Source organism: Bactrocera latifrons, unplaced genomic scaffold, assembly GCF_001853355.1.
Source record: "Bactrocera latifrons isolate USDA-ARS-PBARC rearing strain unplaced genomic scaffold, ASM185335v1 scaffold_155, whole genome shotgun sequence".
Classification (NCBI taxonomy): Eukaryota; Metazoa; Arthropoda; class Insecta; order Diptera; family Tephritidae; genus Bactrocera; species Bactrocera latifrons.
The window spans coordinates 20,617-36,772 of NW_017535019.1; the positions used below are offsets into that span (position 1 = coordinate 20,617).

Here is a 16,156-nt window from a genome sequence, read left to right on the forward strand (position 1 = left end):
AACGAAGTGCGAGAAATACATTATTCTTTTTTATTGTTAGTATAGAAAGAATTAATAAATTTTAAAAAGGARTCACCGTTTTTTAGTAGAAATATATTAATTTCATTCAGTTTGTATTATAAACAGCAAAACTTTGCCGAGCATGCCGTGTGAAAGACCACATAATTAAGTATCAAAACTAAAGAAAATAGATTTACTTTAATCAATACAAAACACAAATACGATATATATTAGAAAATCTGTAGTTTATGAGTCTTTCCAAGATGAAATGTTTTACAATACTGAACAAGAATAACATGCCAGTTCGACACGACTCACGCGTACCCCAACTTGGATCACCCGTTAATAATACCGATATAAGCACACCGTGTATAACTAAAATTTGGCAAATAGCCAAGTCATTCAATTAAATAGTTCTCGCTGACGCATTTGACGCAGAATTAAATTGTCACTCCTGACTTAATCTAGTTCAGCATTTGAAGTAAAAAAGTTACTAATTTAAACGCTATATAGTTGAGTAATTTGTAGCACGTTTATGCAAATAATGAATGTTTATTCTAAATTTATTCAATAATCGTATATATTACATGTATTTTATTGCCTTAACTTTCATTGGATTATGAGGGAGTTTGACATTCGTCCTTACCCATTTGATTGCGAAAAGATTTTYATTTCAATTCTCAGTGAATAAACTATGATCTCCTTAATAAAAATCAATGAATAAAATATCTACTTAAAGACCGCTGCTCAATTTAGTCATTTAGTATTTTTCTACCATTTAGCCAAGCAAATCGGTTAAGGACTGAATTAAACAAATGCTTGTAAGCCAAAAATATATTGCTTTCTCTGAAAAATGTTCAATTATAGCCCTTCAAAATAGTTTGAATTATTGTAATTAATGCTATTTCTAATCATGACAATTTGCTTTTTTGTATGACTGTATTTGTAATCATAGAGATAACATTTATTAGAAAAATTAAATCAATTCTTATATTCTCATCGGCASGTGTAGTCACATAATTTTTCTTCTTAAACCTGCCTTGCGTACTTTTTGTACTTTTGTTTACCTTTTCAGCACAMCAACAATATTTACATGACTCAACGTTCTGGCATTATGGCACTGCGTTTCCAGGCGACTTTTTGCCGAATTCTTTTAGTCAACACTGCAGTTTTTCAACACCCAAAAAAAGTTTACGAATATTTCGCATAAACAGTAAAAAATGTAAACATATATGTAATATACATATATCGCCTGATAATCACCTGCTCGGTAGTAAAATATAATAGTGAATTTATGTTTGTATAATGGAAGAGGTCATTTACTCATCGATACATATATATGTATATGAAATTGTAAGCGAAAATGGTGCCATCTCTGCTAGTTTTCTTTTATTTTATTTATTTATTTGTTGTATTTTTAATGCTCGCGTCATTTTGTACATGCAAATCTTGCCATATCGCTTCCAAGCATTCACTTACATTGTCGCATATTTGATTACCACTAATCAGCTATTCAATTACAACACCGTAATTGAAAACGCATTAGCTTTTGTTTCTAAATCTTTGCAGCCAATTAAATTTAATTTATGTGATTCATATAAATCAGTAAGGCAGTCTTAAAGAATGTTAAAAGTATGCTGCAGTGCTTTCATATTGTATCCATTCAGCGAAAGCTTTAACGCATGTGATTATCATTAAATTTGTGTGTGCCTATCAGCCAAGTTAAGTGCGRTTAATTCGTCTAAAAGATTAATAAGACTTTTCCAGACCTTTGTCTGTAAATGTGTACAACGGCTGTCAAGTCATCAGCACTAGCKGCGGCACTGATGTGCCAAGCAATATATCAAGTGACAATTGATCAGATTGATGGCTGTGTAAATAAGTATGCATACAGGCTGGGTCTTCTTTATTGTTAGTATAGAAAGAATTAATAAATTTTAAAAAGGAGTCACCGTTTTTTAGTAGAAATATATTAATTTCATACAGTTTTTTACAATTTACAAACACCAAAAGTCAAATGAGGCCATGTATTATAAATAGCAAAACTGCCGAGCATGCCGTGTGAAAGACCACATAATTAAGTATCAAAACTAAAGAAAATAGATTTACTTTAATCAACACAAAACACAAATACAATATATATTAGAGAATCTGTAGTTTATGAGTGGTCTCTCGGACGTACGTTAACTAACTGTTGCCTTTCGTTGCTGTCATTGGCGTTCTCGCGTTCGCCTGTCATATCTTATGCAATAGCGATCCTTTCGACTCCTATATAACAGATATAATAACCAATATATAACCATTATATGTGTGTATTATAACCACTTTATAACCAAAACTCAAATTTAGTTTCAATATTAGTGGTTTTAATTATATTGTTTTTCCTTCTCCTGTCAGCTTATGAGAAGTGATGCTACGTTATCTTGCATTTTAGGTGACAATATACTGAATTCGATGTACCAAAACATAACTAATTAACTCAAACGGTTAGCAGAGATAAATGGCAAACAGATTGAATTTTTATACGCAGATAGGCACACCCTGTATATGTAACAATTTACAAAAAGCCAAGTCATCCAATTGAATAGTTCTCGTTGAAGCATTTATTAGACGATTTAATTGTCAGCCTTGACTTATTGTCGTTCAACATTTGAATGAGAAACTCTACTCATTTAAACACTATGAGTTTGATTAATTTGTGGCAACTTTATGCAAACAATGGTTGTATATTGCAAATCTATTCAATTTTTATACTTATTATGYACACAGTCTTTTTTTTCAGGCTTTTCTTACATAACCTCGTACATAGYAATCACAAGAAAGAAAATAATCAGAATAGAGATTTAATCRATAGATGGCGCTGCAGTCGAAATATCTCTCTGAACACATTAATYGCCGCAGAGTCTGTTAAARTTCGCGATGAGTACTTCTCTTAACTCCATCTGTTATCGCAAAGGACCAAAACTGGTCTATGCATGGCCTATTGTCCTACCAGTTTAACCTAACCTAATGAAAGATTCTTACCAAATGAAGTTTGGATAACAYGTCTTTCATTTCAATCAAACAATATATCAAAAGACTAAACACATTTCGAGATTTTGAAGAAAAAATGAATGCTCTTTATTTTCCTTACACCCTTGACTTGATTCCAGAAATATAAACAAATTACAATAAATTATTCAAATTCTCTTCTATGAAGATAAATATGACACAATTCGAGATATTAAAAATATTTACATATAGTATAAAATAACAAACCCACTGTCATAAAAGTTAAATYTGTAGACAATTTTCAAATGTAATAAATTTGCATGCGCATAGCTATAACTCAACTTCCACTATATTTCATACGATTAAAGACATACATRCATACATATAAATATACATGCAAGCATTCATACAAACATACATGTAACAATCGCGCGTATAAATAGGCTAATACGCCGAGTCAATGTTCAACCTTCGTTGACTCCAGAAAATGTAAATTCTTGGCCTTTGTTACAGCAATGCTGTCAAGTATTTGGTTCATATCTACCAGCATTTGTAGATCTGTTTGTGAGTAAGCCATTATTCAACCAAGTTTTGTAGAACACATAGTTTCTTTAAGAGACGCTTTTCATTAAATTGCTTGAGCTGCGTGGCACACTTTGTAACGCCTCAGAGATTTGCTTTGAGTTCACTGTTTGCAAACTCTAAACCCAAAAAAAAGAAGAAAACAAATGGCGATATTTAATTCAGAAAATGTTCTATATATTCACAAATATGTCGTGGAGTATTCCATTGCAACAGTTGGCAGCGCTTTTTAATGGTAACAACGGCCTTCTTAATGAAGAAAGGAGGAACGAACAGAAGAAAAGTTCTTTGAATTATGAATAAATTGAGTTATAGTCTGTGTAGTAGAAAACCAGCATAATTAGAAGTATTTTTGTGCGCTAGATTATTTTCATAAATTCATCCAGAAGCCTTTTTTTGAAAATTCCTACCGTCGCCAGACTTCTTGTGGACCCTCATCTAAATTGATACTTGATTATCCACTAAGAATGTAATGGGAAGTTTGGTTAAAGATGAGCACTAACATCCACCATTGCTAACGATGACAGCTCTTTGGCCCACTCTACTGTGCTGTAAATATCATGACTTACTTTCGTCTACCCATATGTCTCTTTAGTCTTTTAAATTCCAATATATTCGGAATTCTGTAACAAAATCAGTTATGATATCGCTTCAGTAATACCGCTGAGCCTACCGGAGTTGCTGAATACTTTGAAATGGCCGACTCATATCTCGCTTGAATATTAATTACTTAAAAAAAATKAATTAATTGCACTGCTCACATTATATAGCAAGAGCAGAAAGGCACCATTTACCAAATTTCACCCACAATTTTTTATCTGCACCGAATATGACTTTAAAAATTTTTATGAGTGCAAGCAATTTTTCACATTTCATTCTTCTTCGGAGCGCAGMAAGAAGTTACCTAACCCATGAAATAATAACAATCATTACAGAAACTATAAWATGAAAACAAAAAATTAAATTAATGCATTTTTTATTTCTTTGGGTCATATTTACATAAATTACGWCAGTWTGGTSRAAAAGCGTGAAAATTTCTGCGAAGCTCAAAAGCAAAAGTAAATAAAAGKTGCCGCTTGTGTAGGAGCTGAAGCAATTATAAGCCTYAAATGACTGCAGTGTAGCAAAAGCAATCTGCATTTCAATTAACAAACACAYTGTCTAATACTTTCTCCACTCCCTAGGGCTTATAAAGAATTGTGTAACTGTTGCAGAAGATATAACAGCTCCATAATGGAGTGAAAGATCTTGAGCAAACAAAAAACGATTCCGCAAGCCYTTAACAAAACTCATTAAAAGGTGTAATTCCTTGCTTTCGTTATTTAGAGACTGTTTCAGAGATTTGCAGTTTTCTTAAAAGGTTTTCCTTGTAGTGAGTTCTTGTTCTTCAGGACTTAGAACCGGGGTTTTTTTTTTGCAATTTGAAAATAAATAAACAGACAGACATCAAGCTCATCGCATGCTCTCTAAATGAACCCGAAACGAGATGGCCACCGATCCCGATTTTCACAAGAAAATTTTGTTGGGCACTTAGCTCACTTTCGGTTGAATGAGTACATCAATAAGCAAAATTGTCGGTAATGGTAATTGAAAAGCTATAGATAGCTATATAGAAAATAATGGAGACCTTGTACTGCGACCTATGGTTCAATTTGCCCTCTCCTATATCTCATATGGTCACAAAAGTCMAGTACTTTGAAAATTCCAAGAGCTTGCTGGCGCGGTGAAGGTGATGTGATCCCTGTCCCCGCATACTACTACCTACTTCTTGAAATTGCTGAGCAATCTAGAATCAGATGTTCTAAAGTCTCCTGTTCYATGTCGCAAAACCGTCAGTTTGCTCAAGAAATTATGCCCTTAWTAGACAAGTGTTTCTTGAACCTGTATCTTAGTCTAGAGCACGGCAAGCGAACGAAACTTGTCTAAAGAGTGATTAAGCATATCTCTAAACCTTGCTAGATTTGTAACCACCCAATAGTAACTTGGCGTGGCGCAACCCTGTTGCCTGCTGACAGTGGCGTTCTCTCCCTGCTCTCTTTCCCCAGCCGAGAAACTCTTTCAAGATATGGAACTCCACCGCAATGAATAGTTCGGGCTTCATCATCCTGGAAGCCGCCCCAGAGCGGGCTAGTTCGTCGGTCAGCTCCTTGAAGGCTTTTATCTCCAGCATCCAGATCAGATGTACACGATTGCAAATTGATAGACGGTTCAGCCTTTCTATACACTCCTGCTCTAATAGTGATTTGACTTCATAAGTTTGATGTGATCTATGAGCAGAGGGAATTATTGGTACATATTTCTTCAAATTAAGTCGGCCATTATGTTGCAGTTATGGGGAACTCTGATTAATGGTATTTTCGTACATGAATTGGAGGATGTTGATGTGGACGACTTTTGGTAGCAACAAGACGGCGTTAAATCTYATTAAGTCAACGAAACAATAAATGTATAAAATGAGTCTTTTGGTGAGCACATGATCTTGTGTCGTAGCTTCGAAGATAGTACGATTTAACAACGCTGGTCTAATTTTTATAGGGTTATGTTCAATCGCTTGTCTATGCCGACAAGCTCGACACGATTTACGCCTTGSAAGAGAATATTCGATGCGTTATTGCTGACATATAGCCCCCCGTTCCAAAAAGTGGTCGAAAATTGGGGTCCCTACTGGAATTTATTAGAGCCAGCCGCGGCGGCCCCGATAAATTTTTTAAAACATATTTTCAAACAACACTTATCTTTATAATAAAATTAAATGATTAGACATAACATTAAATTAAATTTTCGAAAACCCCATGTCAAACAAAAGCACACCCCATACATGATGTGGAAATAACTATGAGAATTTCTAATTGCCGCCGAGATGACTATATGTACTGTAAACTAGACCGTCGACTACAATTTCTTTGGAGTTATATTTTTTAAAGATGGCTCATAGGAAACACAAGTTCGGAAGGTTACAGTGCCCGTCGAAAGACCTCCCCTATTAAAAAAAAAAATTTAAGAATACTCTATCTCAAAACTAGAAGTAGCCAACCTCTATCTTATGCTCCAGTGAGTAGAAATAAAGAAACAAAATTTTTCTAAGCTATGTAAACTCTAAAAGTCAAAGGAAGCTTTTTTAATAAATTTTTTATTTTTGAAAAAAGATATTTTATTACAATACCTTTAATAATAAAATTATTGCTGAAGTGCACGCATACTTTCGAATTATGACCAGCTTGATAATGACCTGATTTAAGAACAACTATCGTACGATTAACAAAAAGAAACCACACCTCATTTTCTGCCTTATTCTGCATGCTGACCTCAACATTGCAAGTATTGTTTAGYCTTGCTTGCCTTTAGTTATTGCTTACATGCATTTCAAAGTCAAAAAACTGCTGACCCACAAGGGTATTTAGATGTAAATCAGGAAACGAACTRAGAACTTACCTCGACACCATTCAGATGAACGCTGTGCTTCCGCGTGATATCGATGCGCAGACGGCGACCGCCAACAGCGCGAGCATTACCATTCGCATTCGTGTTGCTGTTGGTGTGGCTGGTATTGTGGGTGCTGCTGCTGCTGCTACTTCTCCTATTATCTGCTACTCTTTTTTTGGGACCGACGGCGGGAGCCACATAACTGTGACTCGCTGTGGTTGTGCTAAACCAACTGCGATTGCTMACCACAGTTTTGTTGTTGTTACTGCTGTTGTTGCTACCATCATTGCTACTTGCGTTGATGTTGCTATTGTTGTTGTTGYCGTGTACCGCACATTCAAAATGCAAACAATTCCAAATTAAAGTAGCAATTAAAATGAAAACGAAGCCACTAGCTGAGCACATCATCAGGCGTTGGCGGTGGCAAAAGTGTCTKCAGCAACAACAAATATCACAAAACAAAAAAACACTTAAACTGTTATAAAATTCGTTGAAAATGGAAGACGCGAAGCGCGGAAAAACGAAAGCGAAKCAATCACAGGCATATGCAGCGCGGCGAACGGGGGGGGCAGGTGGAACGCGTGCGCTCAGCGTGACGTGGTGTTTCGGTGGTGAGCTGGGCATAAATGGGGGCAGCTCAACCAGCAGCAGCAACAACAACAACAGCTGTTGCCACAGCTAATCCGTAAGCATTGCAGCTGTTAGTCGCTGGAGCACGGTGTTCAAGCCAAGTTGGTGGGCCAACACTTCTGCAAGCGAACRCGCGGCTCCCGCTGTGTGGCTAAGCCAAGCTAATTGTTGTTGGCCGACTAGCTGTCGTAGGGCTGACAGGCGTGCGCACACAACAGCTGCGCGGCCGTTATTTTTGTTATTATTGTTATTTGTATTGCTGTTGCTGCTTATGCGATTTTCCAGCAGTCAGCCGCAAGTTTTTTGTCGCGATTTTTGCCTTATTGTGCTTTTGTTGCTGTTGTAATTTTTGTTTACTTAAACGTTTGTTTTTTTTTTTGTTGTGTAAAATGTGGGCTGATTTCTGCTTTGATTTAAATTGCCTCAAAACAATGTTCAGCGTGTTGTTTAATTGTTGCTTTTATACTCGCCGATGATGTTAATTTACGTTTTCTTTACCGTTTTCGTTGTGGTTATTGTTGTTGTTATTCTTAGTAAAATTGCCCGCTTTTTTGCACATAATTAAAGATTGCATATGCGTTTTATTGCCGCTGCTGTTGTTTTTGGTGGTTTTGCCTTTTTGTTTTTGGTATTTTTCACTTATTTAGCTTTTTCTTATTACTTTTATTATTATGATTGCTGGCAAATTAATAACTCTTGCATAAATTTTTGAGCCGTTTGCTCAAAATCGCAGCTCCTACTGTGCCTTCTTCAACTGCAATATGCGTTGGAGTATTAAGYTGGGTAGATTTTTGAAAAACAAATACATTTTTTCTTGTTTTTTTTTTTAGATCTAAGCTGAAATAGTGTTTAAATAATGAAATCCGACCAATTCAAAATTTTTGGAAGCTGCCGATACCGATTAATGGATCGGTCACTACATTTATTATCAAACTATCCATACTTACAAATTTAAGGTTTTACATGGGTTTAGGGGTTTAAAAAACAAACGTTTTTTTATTGTCTTAGTAAATTTTACAATACCTCTGTAATGTTGTACTAAATTTTCAAGTTGATCTAAGTAATAGTTTCGGAGATACAGACTGGAGAACTTATGCCCTCGAGATTACCTGGGCGTAGTCTTTAAGTGCATTTTTCTCGGCTCTGTGTTTTTTAAGTCGGTTGGCAAGCTATCTCGAGCCCTACTCAACCGATCTTCATGAAATTTTACACAGGCCTTTGAGATACAGTTATTAGAGACTTGGACAAAGTATTTTTTTAATTACAACTATTTAAAAAAAGATCGCGAAATTTTAATTATTTTCCCAAAAATTTTAGAATTTCTTTGTTAATAGTGCACATATGTTTGTAACAATAAAAAATTCTAATTAAATATTCTATTTTTTATATGAGAACAAATGTTGAGAAAAAATGCTTTTTTTTACTCGAGGAATTACCTGTAACCCCTTAAATTTCTAAAGGTAACTACTGCAACTTTATAAAATATTGGGTATTTTCAGCGCTAACTTTCAGCGCGACTTCTTAAATATGGTTCATATTTTCTTGTGTGTGCAAAAGGTGTGTGAATTAAAGACCTCTAGACCAAACTTTCGAACAACTATCGAGCTCTGGTCAGAAACCACGCTCGAACCACTTTACTCTATGTAATAAACACAAAAGGAAATGGACACAAAAACTGCTTACAAAATATATTTCAAAATTTTTATAAACTTTTTTGTATAAACATTTGAAAGAAGTATATTTCTTAGAGCACCAAAGCTATAACAATTGAAAACTGTCAAATATTAACTTAAAGATTAACAGAGAAAGACCCGACGAAAACTATACATAATTTAAAAAAGTAATGATTGGACGAAAGTTCTCCAAAAAAATTATACCTTAACGGTAAGTTCTTCCATAAAAGAAGGTATCTGAAAATATCCAGTGATAAGTTGCATCTCTTGTAGAACTCCAGAGGTGATCTAGTGACTGATGCCCAGAACATACTAAAATTATGAAAGGAAACTTCATTGCAGTGAAAGTATAACACCAGGAGATGGTTAACCCGATTCCCTAGTCGATGACGATGCAGCAGATGCTCCATTATCCTACCATGAAAAAGTTCGAATGGCAAGAAAAATAAAGTACAACAAAGCAACGGGGGGCGATGGATTGCCGACCGAGCTATTCATGTCTGAATTTGCCATTAATGAAAAACTAATACGGCTGTGTAAGCTGACGTTAAGCAACACYAAAAKCTCCRTCGGGATCGGGRAGGACAKCTTCGATACCAAACGAGGTTTCAGACAAGCCGACTTAATGGATCAGGTACAATGTTCTATTAGCTGCTGGCGTRTGCCAATGATATTGATATCATTGGCCTTAACATCCGCGCCATTAGTTCTGCTTTCTCCAGACTGTATAAGGAAGCAAAGCAAATGTGTCTGACAGTGAAAGAGGGAGAAATGAAGTATCTCCTATCATCRAGCAAACAGTCGTCKCACTCRCTCTACTAGACACTCAAGTCACTATTGGAAGTTATAACTTCGAAGTCGTACGACAGTCTTCTAAAGCCAATTTAAAAGCAGTTGTGTCTTTTTAAGTCATAGAATTTTTCAACATCACTTAAATAATTGATATTCTCATCGACTTGGTACCAGAATATTTGAAAGYCAATTTTTTAATAAAAACCATAGCACATCAATTATTCATACAATATTTCTCTTACTTGGCTTCCGACCCACTCTAATGCAAATATGTTTACAGCAGTTACATAGGTATAAGCGCTATTAAAATTTCTTAAGGCACCTTCTTGCATTATTGGAGTTGTAATTCCAAGAAAAATGTGCAATTTACGAATTTTAAGCATTTTTACTAATACAACAATAGCAACAAAACGCATTTAGCCACATATTACCAAAGTAAAGAAATCAAAAAGCGCTTCAGTATAAATTTCAACGTTTATACTATACATAAGTATTATGCTTTTCTTTTAATTGCAGCTAAACAAGCATCTTAATTTCTGTGAAAACTATCGCAGTTAATGAAAAATAATTTGCACATATTTATACTTATATTAGATTGAAAGCGAATTGCAGCAGTGCAACTGTAGCTAATCATATATTCATGTATGTATATGCGCATATGTATGTGTGAATGCACTGAGAGAAATTTACAGCTAGTGCAGAAAATGCAACGGTTAGCACTCGTACACACACACAGAAACATATTTTAACACTAAGTATTCTTTGTTTATTTCGCCTGCCCATTGACTATATGAGCATTGTAAATATGCTTGCCTCACTTGTGTGTATGTAATTATGTGCACATGTGTGTGTTGCTGCTATTGGTTTCGTGTCTTTTGGTTTTCTCATTTAACGGCAATGTAAATTATTTATGCGCGTTTTATGCACTAATTAATCGTTTTGATTGCTTGTAGTTACTGCTCTTGTTGTTGTTATACTGTTACTTTCWTATTACATTTATGTACCGTATGTGTGTGCGTTTCTGTTTATGTGTACATGTCTGTTTAGTTGTTTGTTTGTTGTTATTGCACATGTTTTAGCGGTGTTTACTGTGCGGTATTTGCATTAAAGTTTTGCTGAAAGCCAGTGTATTCAATTTTCTTTGTCGCTTTTCTTCAAGTCATGTTTCGCTTGGCTCGTTTTTCATTTCTACATACCTTTCACATGTAAATACTTCTGTTTCAGTGCTTCATATTATATCACCAATTCTTTTGTAAGAGCTTTTTTTTGTAAGTTTCCAGGTTAATCTGTTATATTCGGAAGTATTTTGAAATATTCTTGGGGTAAGGAGGTTTARTTGTGTTACTACATACATATATGGAGTGTTCTGAAGGTACAAAATTTTAGAGGTTATGTTAACCCTAAATAATATAAAATTCGTGAACTTATACAAACTGGCATTCATGATTTCATTAATATTTTGTGTTTAATTTTAAAAAATTTAAACAAGTTTTCCCTACTCCTAAAATAAACACACTTTATATGAAAGTCACGCATCTGATAATTCATGATACGACATTCCTCAATCATTAAAATCAAATGTTCTAAATACAGTTATATGATACGTTTATGTAGATTCAGTATTGGCAATACCTCATCGACCAATCCGGTCTTAGAACGGTACTTTAAGATTCCTCAAAACATTTTCTGAAACAACTGAAAGATTTGATTTTTATAACATCTAGATAACAGGAATCGTTAACATAGAAGATAACACAACTGGCTCTGTTGAAAAACTGATAGGAACAACGKCCTAACTTTTCAATTGACCTAGCATAAATGGTGCTACCATAACAAAATCCATATAACTTTTCATTAGCCCTAACTTTCAAACAGCGCATATATTAAATTGACAGCTATCGGATAATTATATCAATTATACCATTTTRTGTGAAACAACTTTTGTGAAATATATATTTAAAAAACTTCTCGAGTTGACAAAATATTGCCTCTTTAAGCAAAAACTTGGCTTGATGAGGAGTTTCTGCCACAGAAAAGTCAACCATCAAGGATTGGTAGGCTAAGTTAAACATGCTGAAATGAGTACCAAAAACGCTGACGCAGTGGACGCCCAAAATGAGTTGTTACCACAAATAAACTCACCAAAAGCAACGACGAGTTGAGGATTCGTAGCAATGTTTGGAGARGTTCAAGTGTAATAGCCCCGAATTTTTGCGTCAAAATGTAACAACGGATGAAACAAGGTTCCATCATTTCACTGCAAAGTCCAATCGACAGTCATATGCGGACTGCGCACAATGAASCCACTCCAAGGCGTAGAAAGACGCAAAAGTCTTTCTTTTGGMATGCGCATGGAATCATTTTTATTGACCTTCAATAGCGACTATTTTTTGACCGTTGGTAGSAGGTTTCATCAAGACAATTCAGCGTGTCACAAGTTAGTATAAACCATGTCAAAAATCCATGAATTTTTCTTTGAATTGCTTCCACATCYACCGTATTTTCCAAAATTWGCCTCCAGTGACTAAGTTCTGTTGCAATATTTAAAACGAATGCTCGTTGAGATGAAATTGTTATAGAATGAAGAGGTGATCACCGAAACTGAGGTCTATTTTGAAGCAAAGGACAAATTGTACCAAATAAATGGTTACGAAAAGTTGGAGGGTCGCTATAATTARGTGTATCACCTATGRACGGAACTATGTTGAATAAGTGAAACGAAAAAATTTGTCTCACTATGGCTGGCCGGAAACTTTTCATTTACTTCATTTGATCTTTTTAAGAATGCTAATTTATGGCGATAACAATTTTATTTTAATCGTTAGTAATGATTTTCATTTAAAAACTGTTTAGATCTAATYGTCACAATAATGTCAAAGTTATTGTCCTCACATCCTCAGAGGAAAATAACCGATTTGAAAGTTATAATAATAAATGCAAATATTTTTTTATAATATTTATTGCTGCTTGCTCATAGTTGTGAAATTTTAAGTTTTTGCTATTGATAATACCAAATATCTCTTGTCGTTACTAATCTTAACTTCCTTTTTTCCGAAATTGTTAACCTTGTTTCAATATTTTATAGTATTACCATTAATTTTATCTTAATTTTTTAAGATTTTGGTGATATTTCTTTTACATTCATCAGTTAAATTTGAGAAATATTACCTAAATTTCACTCCGTACCTAAGTTAACTAGAAGCAATAGCTGAGTCTTATCAGTTATGAATACATTTTTGTTTATAGACAGGTTTTCTCATACTCCATTTTTGCCGAAACTCTATTTTCAGTATATAACGATTAAAATCTTCTCGCTCCATTAAAATCTTAAATTCTATCGAACTATTTTTTTCTGATTTTAAATTTACTTCTTTGTGTAGTATTAATAAATATTTTCTTGTTTTAATCATAGTTCTAAATTCTAAAATTCAGATGGATGTTTTTTCCATACAATAAATAGAAAAATAGCCTGATTTCATAAAGGTGTTGTGAATACATGATCCTTAGACTAAACTGTCGAACAAATGTTGAGCTCTGATMATAAACTATATTGCTATTTGTAATAAATATAGTAATAAAAAAAAATTATAATGAAAACCAATATGTCAACCACAAACAGTCGTATCTGAATGAAATACACGTAGCCAGTTAGAAGGAAACAAACTAATGCTACTTTTCCAGAATCCTTATATATATTAAATGAAAAAATTCTCAAACTCAAACAATACCCACAGTCTAAGTTTCTTAATGCATATACACTAGGTTCCAGGCCAACAGAGTGATCCGGGAAACGAAATAGTTGAGAACAGTTAAAAAATGATACAAAGTAATTTCCAAAAGAGCTGACAGACGGATCAAGGTGAGATTCAGAATCGCCAAGACTATGTATATTCAAAATTAGTTTTAAGTGCAATTAATGAAATATATTACTTGAAAAATTCAAAAAATTTAATGATTGGTAATATTTTATTTTAATTTAATAACTCAGTTATTTTAATTATTTATTTTTGAATCGAAAATTATAAAAAAAAAAAGTCGAAAATGTGTTGTTAGTAAAAACTGATATTTTGTAATTAAAAGTAATGTTTGTATACAAAAATAAATAATTTCATTTTTATAATTTGTTCACATAGCCAAATTAAATTGCATATTATTTATTACCTTTATATACTATTTATTATATTTGTTACTTTATATATGCTTATTTCATTTGCTTCAAACATGAAATTAACGCAATGAATTAATTTTGAAAACAGCCTCAACAACCCGTTAAGTGGTAAATAATTTCAGTTTTCAAAAGTCAAAACTGCTCRCAAAACTTGTCACCAAAAATTGCTGGTAATCAAAGAGAGTAASGGCAACTAATTTATATTTAATTACTTTGACGCTACTAAAAAATTTTCAATTATGAAAAACTACAAAAAAAAATATAAAAAACAAATTAAAAAAATATAAAAAAAAATTAACAATAATTTTAAATAATGTTATTTTTCAGACACACACATCACTTTTAGTGGTTTTGATTTACAAAAGCGTACACAATTTTTTGTATATTATTTTAATGAAAAAAATTCTCAACTGACGACTGAAAATTTATTTTGTAAATATACAGCAATTATTTACACAGCTCTAAAGAAGAATTGGGCTTCGTCGCTCAACCGTAACGGCTTATTCTAACATTTCTCTGCAGCATTGMGAGCCAGCTAGAAGCTAGTATTTTCCAAAATGTAATATAATATAATAGCGACGCGTGGCTGGCAAAGGCACGCAAATTATAAATTATAGATTCAAGCAATATTAAAAAAAATCTTCAAAATTATTTTCTAGCCCACAGTTTGAACAACACTTTTGGCTTGCGCAGGCGCGCCACTTTTCACATTACAGACACACAATCCTGGGCGCCACTTACATGCGTACACACCCTTCTCAACGCGTTCTACAATTCAAATTCAGCTTAATTCAATTAACAATAAATACGAATACAATTCACATACTATTCGCACTGTTACAATTATTCAATATTTATGTATGCACTTATTTATCATGGAACACAATTCGTTCGGCATTCAGCGCGCGCGTCGAGTGCTTTTCCGCGGGTGCGATATGCCACTTCGGTGGCTGTTTGGCGAATGAGTGAAAAGCGCAGAGTCACAGGTGGAAATTTGTAAAAATCCGCAGCGACCGGCAGCACAGTGCTACAAAAAAAGCAGCGTTAGCACACGASCACGGCACGATCGGTGAGTGCTTCGCGCGAATTCTAGCATGGCACGAGCGTGTGCTTGCACTGTGCAGTTTCACCGTTCAACCGCACAAGCAYAATCGCTGTGGGGAGTGGGTGTCGTCAATTGGTGAGTAGTGCTTATGGCGGCGAATGAGTGCAGCAGAAATKCAGATCGCCAGTTGGTCTGACRAAYTTGCTGTTTGACGGCTGACTGGGTTCCTTGCACTTACACGTTGTGACGACATTTCTGCATTTTTAAATAAGAACACGATGGTTGCGGCATGTTGGAATGCAAAATAAAATTGCGTATAAGCAATTGAGCAGAATTAATAGGTTTAATGTGTAGGGGCATCTTATCTAACAAATGGGTTCTTCGCAATAAAGTGAATTTATGGAAAAACAGCAGAAATAAGAGCTTAGAATTTAACCTAAACATTTTACTAGAATACCTCGTCCCACAGACTTCATCAGCTTAGTTTTTACGATTTCATTCTTTCCTTTTTAAACTCTACTTTCGTAGCACCGTTAAAAGTATAACTCAACTGTCTCCGAACCATTATCTTTTTATTATATTTCAGGTCTTATTTCTTTCAATTAATTATGTGTGTACCATCTGATCAAATTTAACTCTGTCTCTTATACACATCTAGATGTGTATAAGAGACAGACTCTGCTATATCCACGATATCTTTTATTTTCAAGCACTGTTTCTTTATCTTTTTCTCCGTTATCGTCATTATAACGGGGGTGGACGGACGAATGGCATGAAGCAAGTTTTGAATTATTTCACGATTGAATATTTTGTGACACCTAAACATTTGTGTTCGTGATAAAAAAAATTCTG

At 34.2% G+C, this 16,156-nt stretch overlaps 1 protein-coding gene across 3 annotated transcripts in view; it reads right to left on the reverse strand.

The window, feature by feature from the left end:
* The window catches only part of LOC108966109, a gene marked incomplete at its 3' end in the record, with an annotated part of 34,154 nt that extends 18,953 nt beyond the window's left edge, over positions 1-15,201 (reverse strand). The window contains 2 exon segments of one of the 3 annotated variants that reach the window (XM_018928857.1): positions 7,006-8,380; positions 15,086-15,201. In XM_018928857.1, the coding sequence (XP_018784402.1) occupies positions 7,006-7,620 (615 nt within the window). 3 annotated transcript variants of the gene reach the window in all.
* Positions 15,202-16,156: the final 955 nt, after the last annotated feature.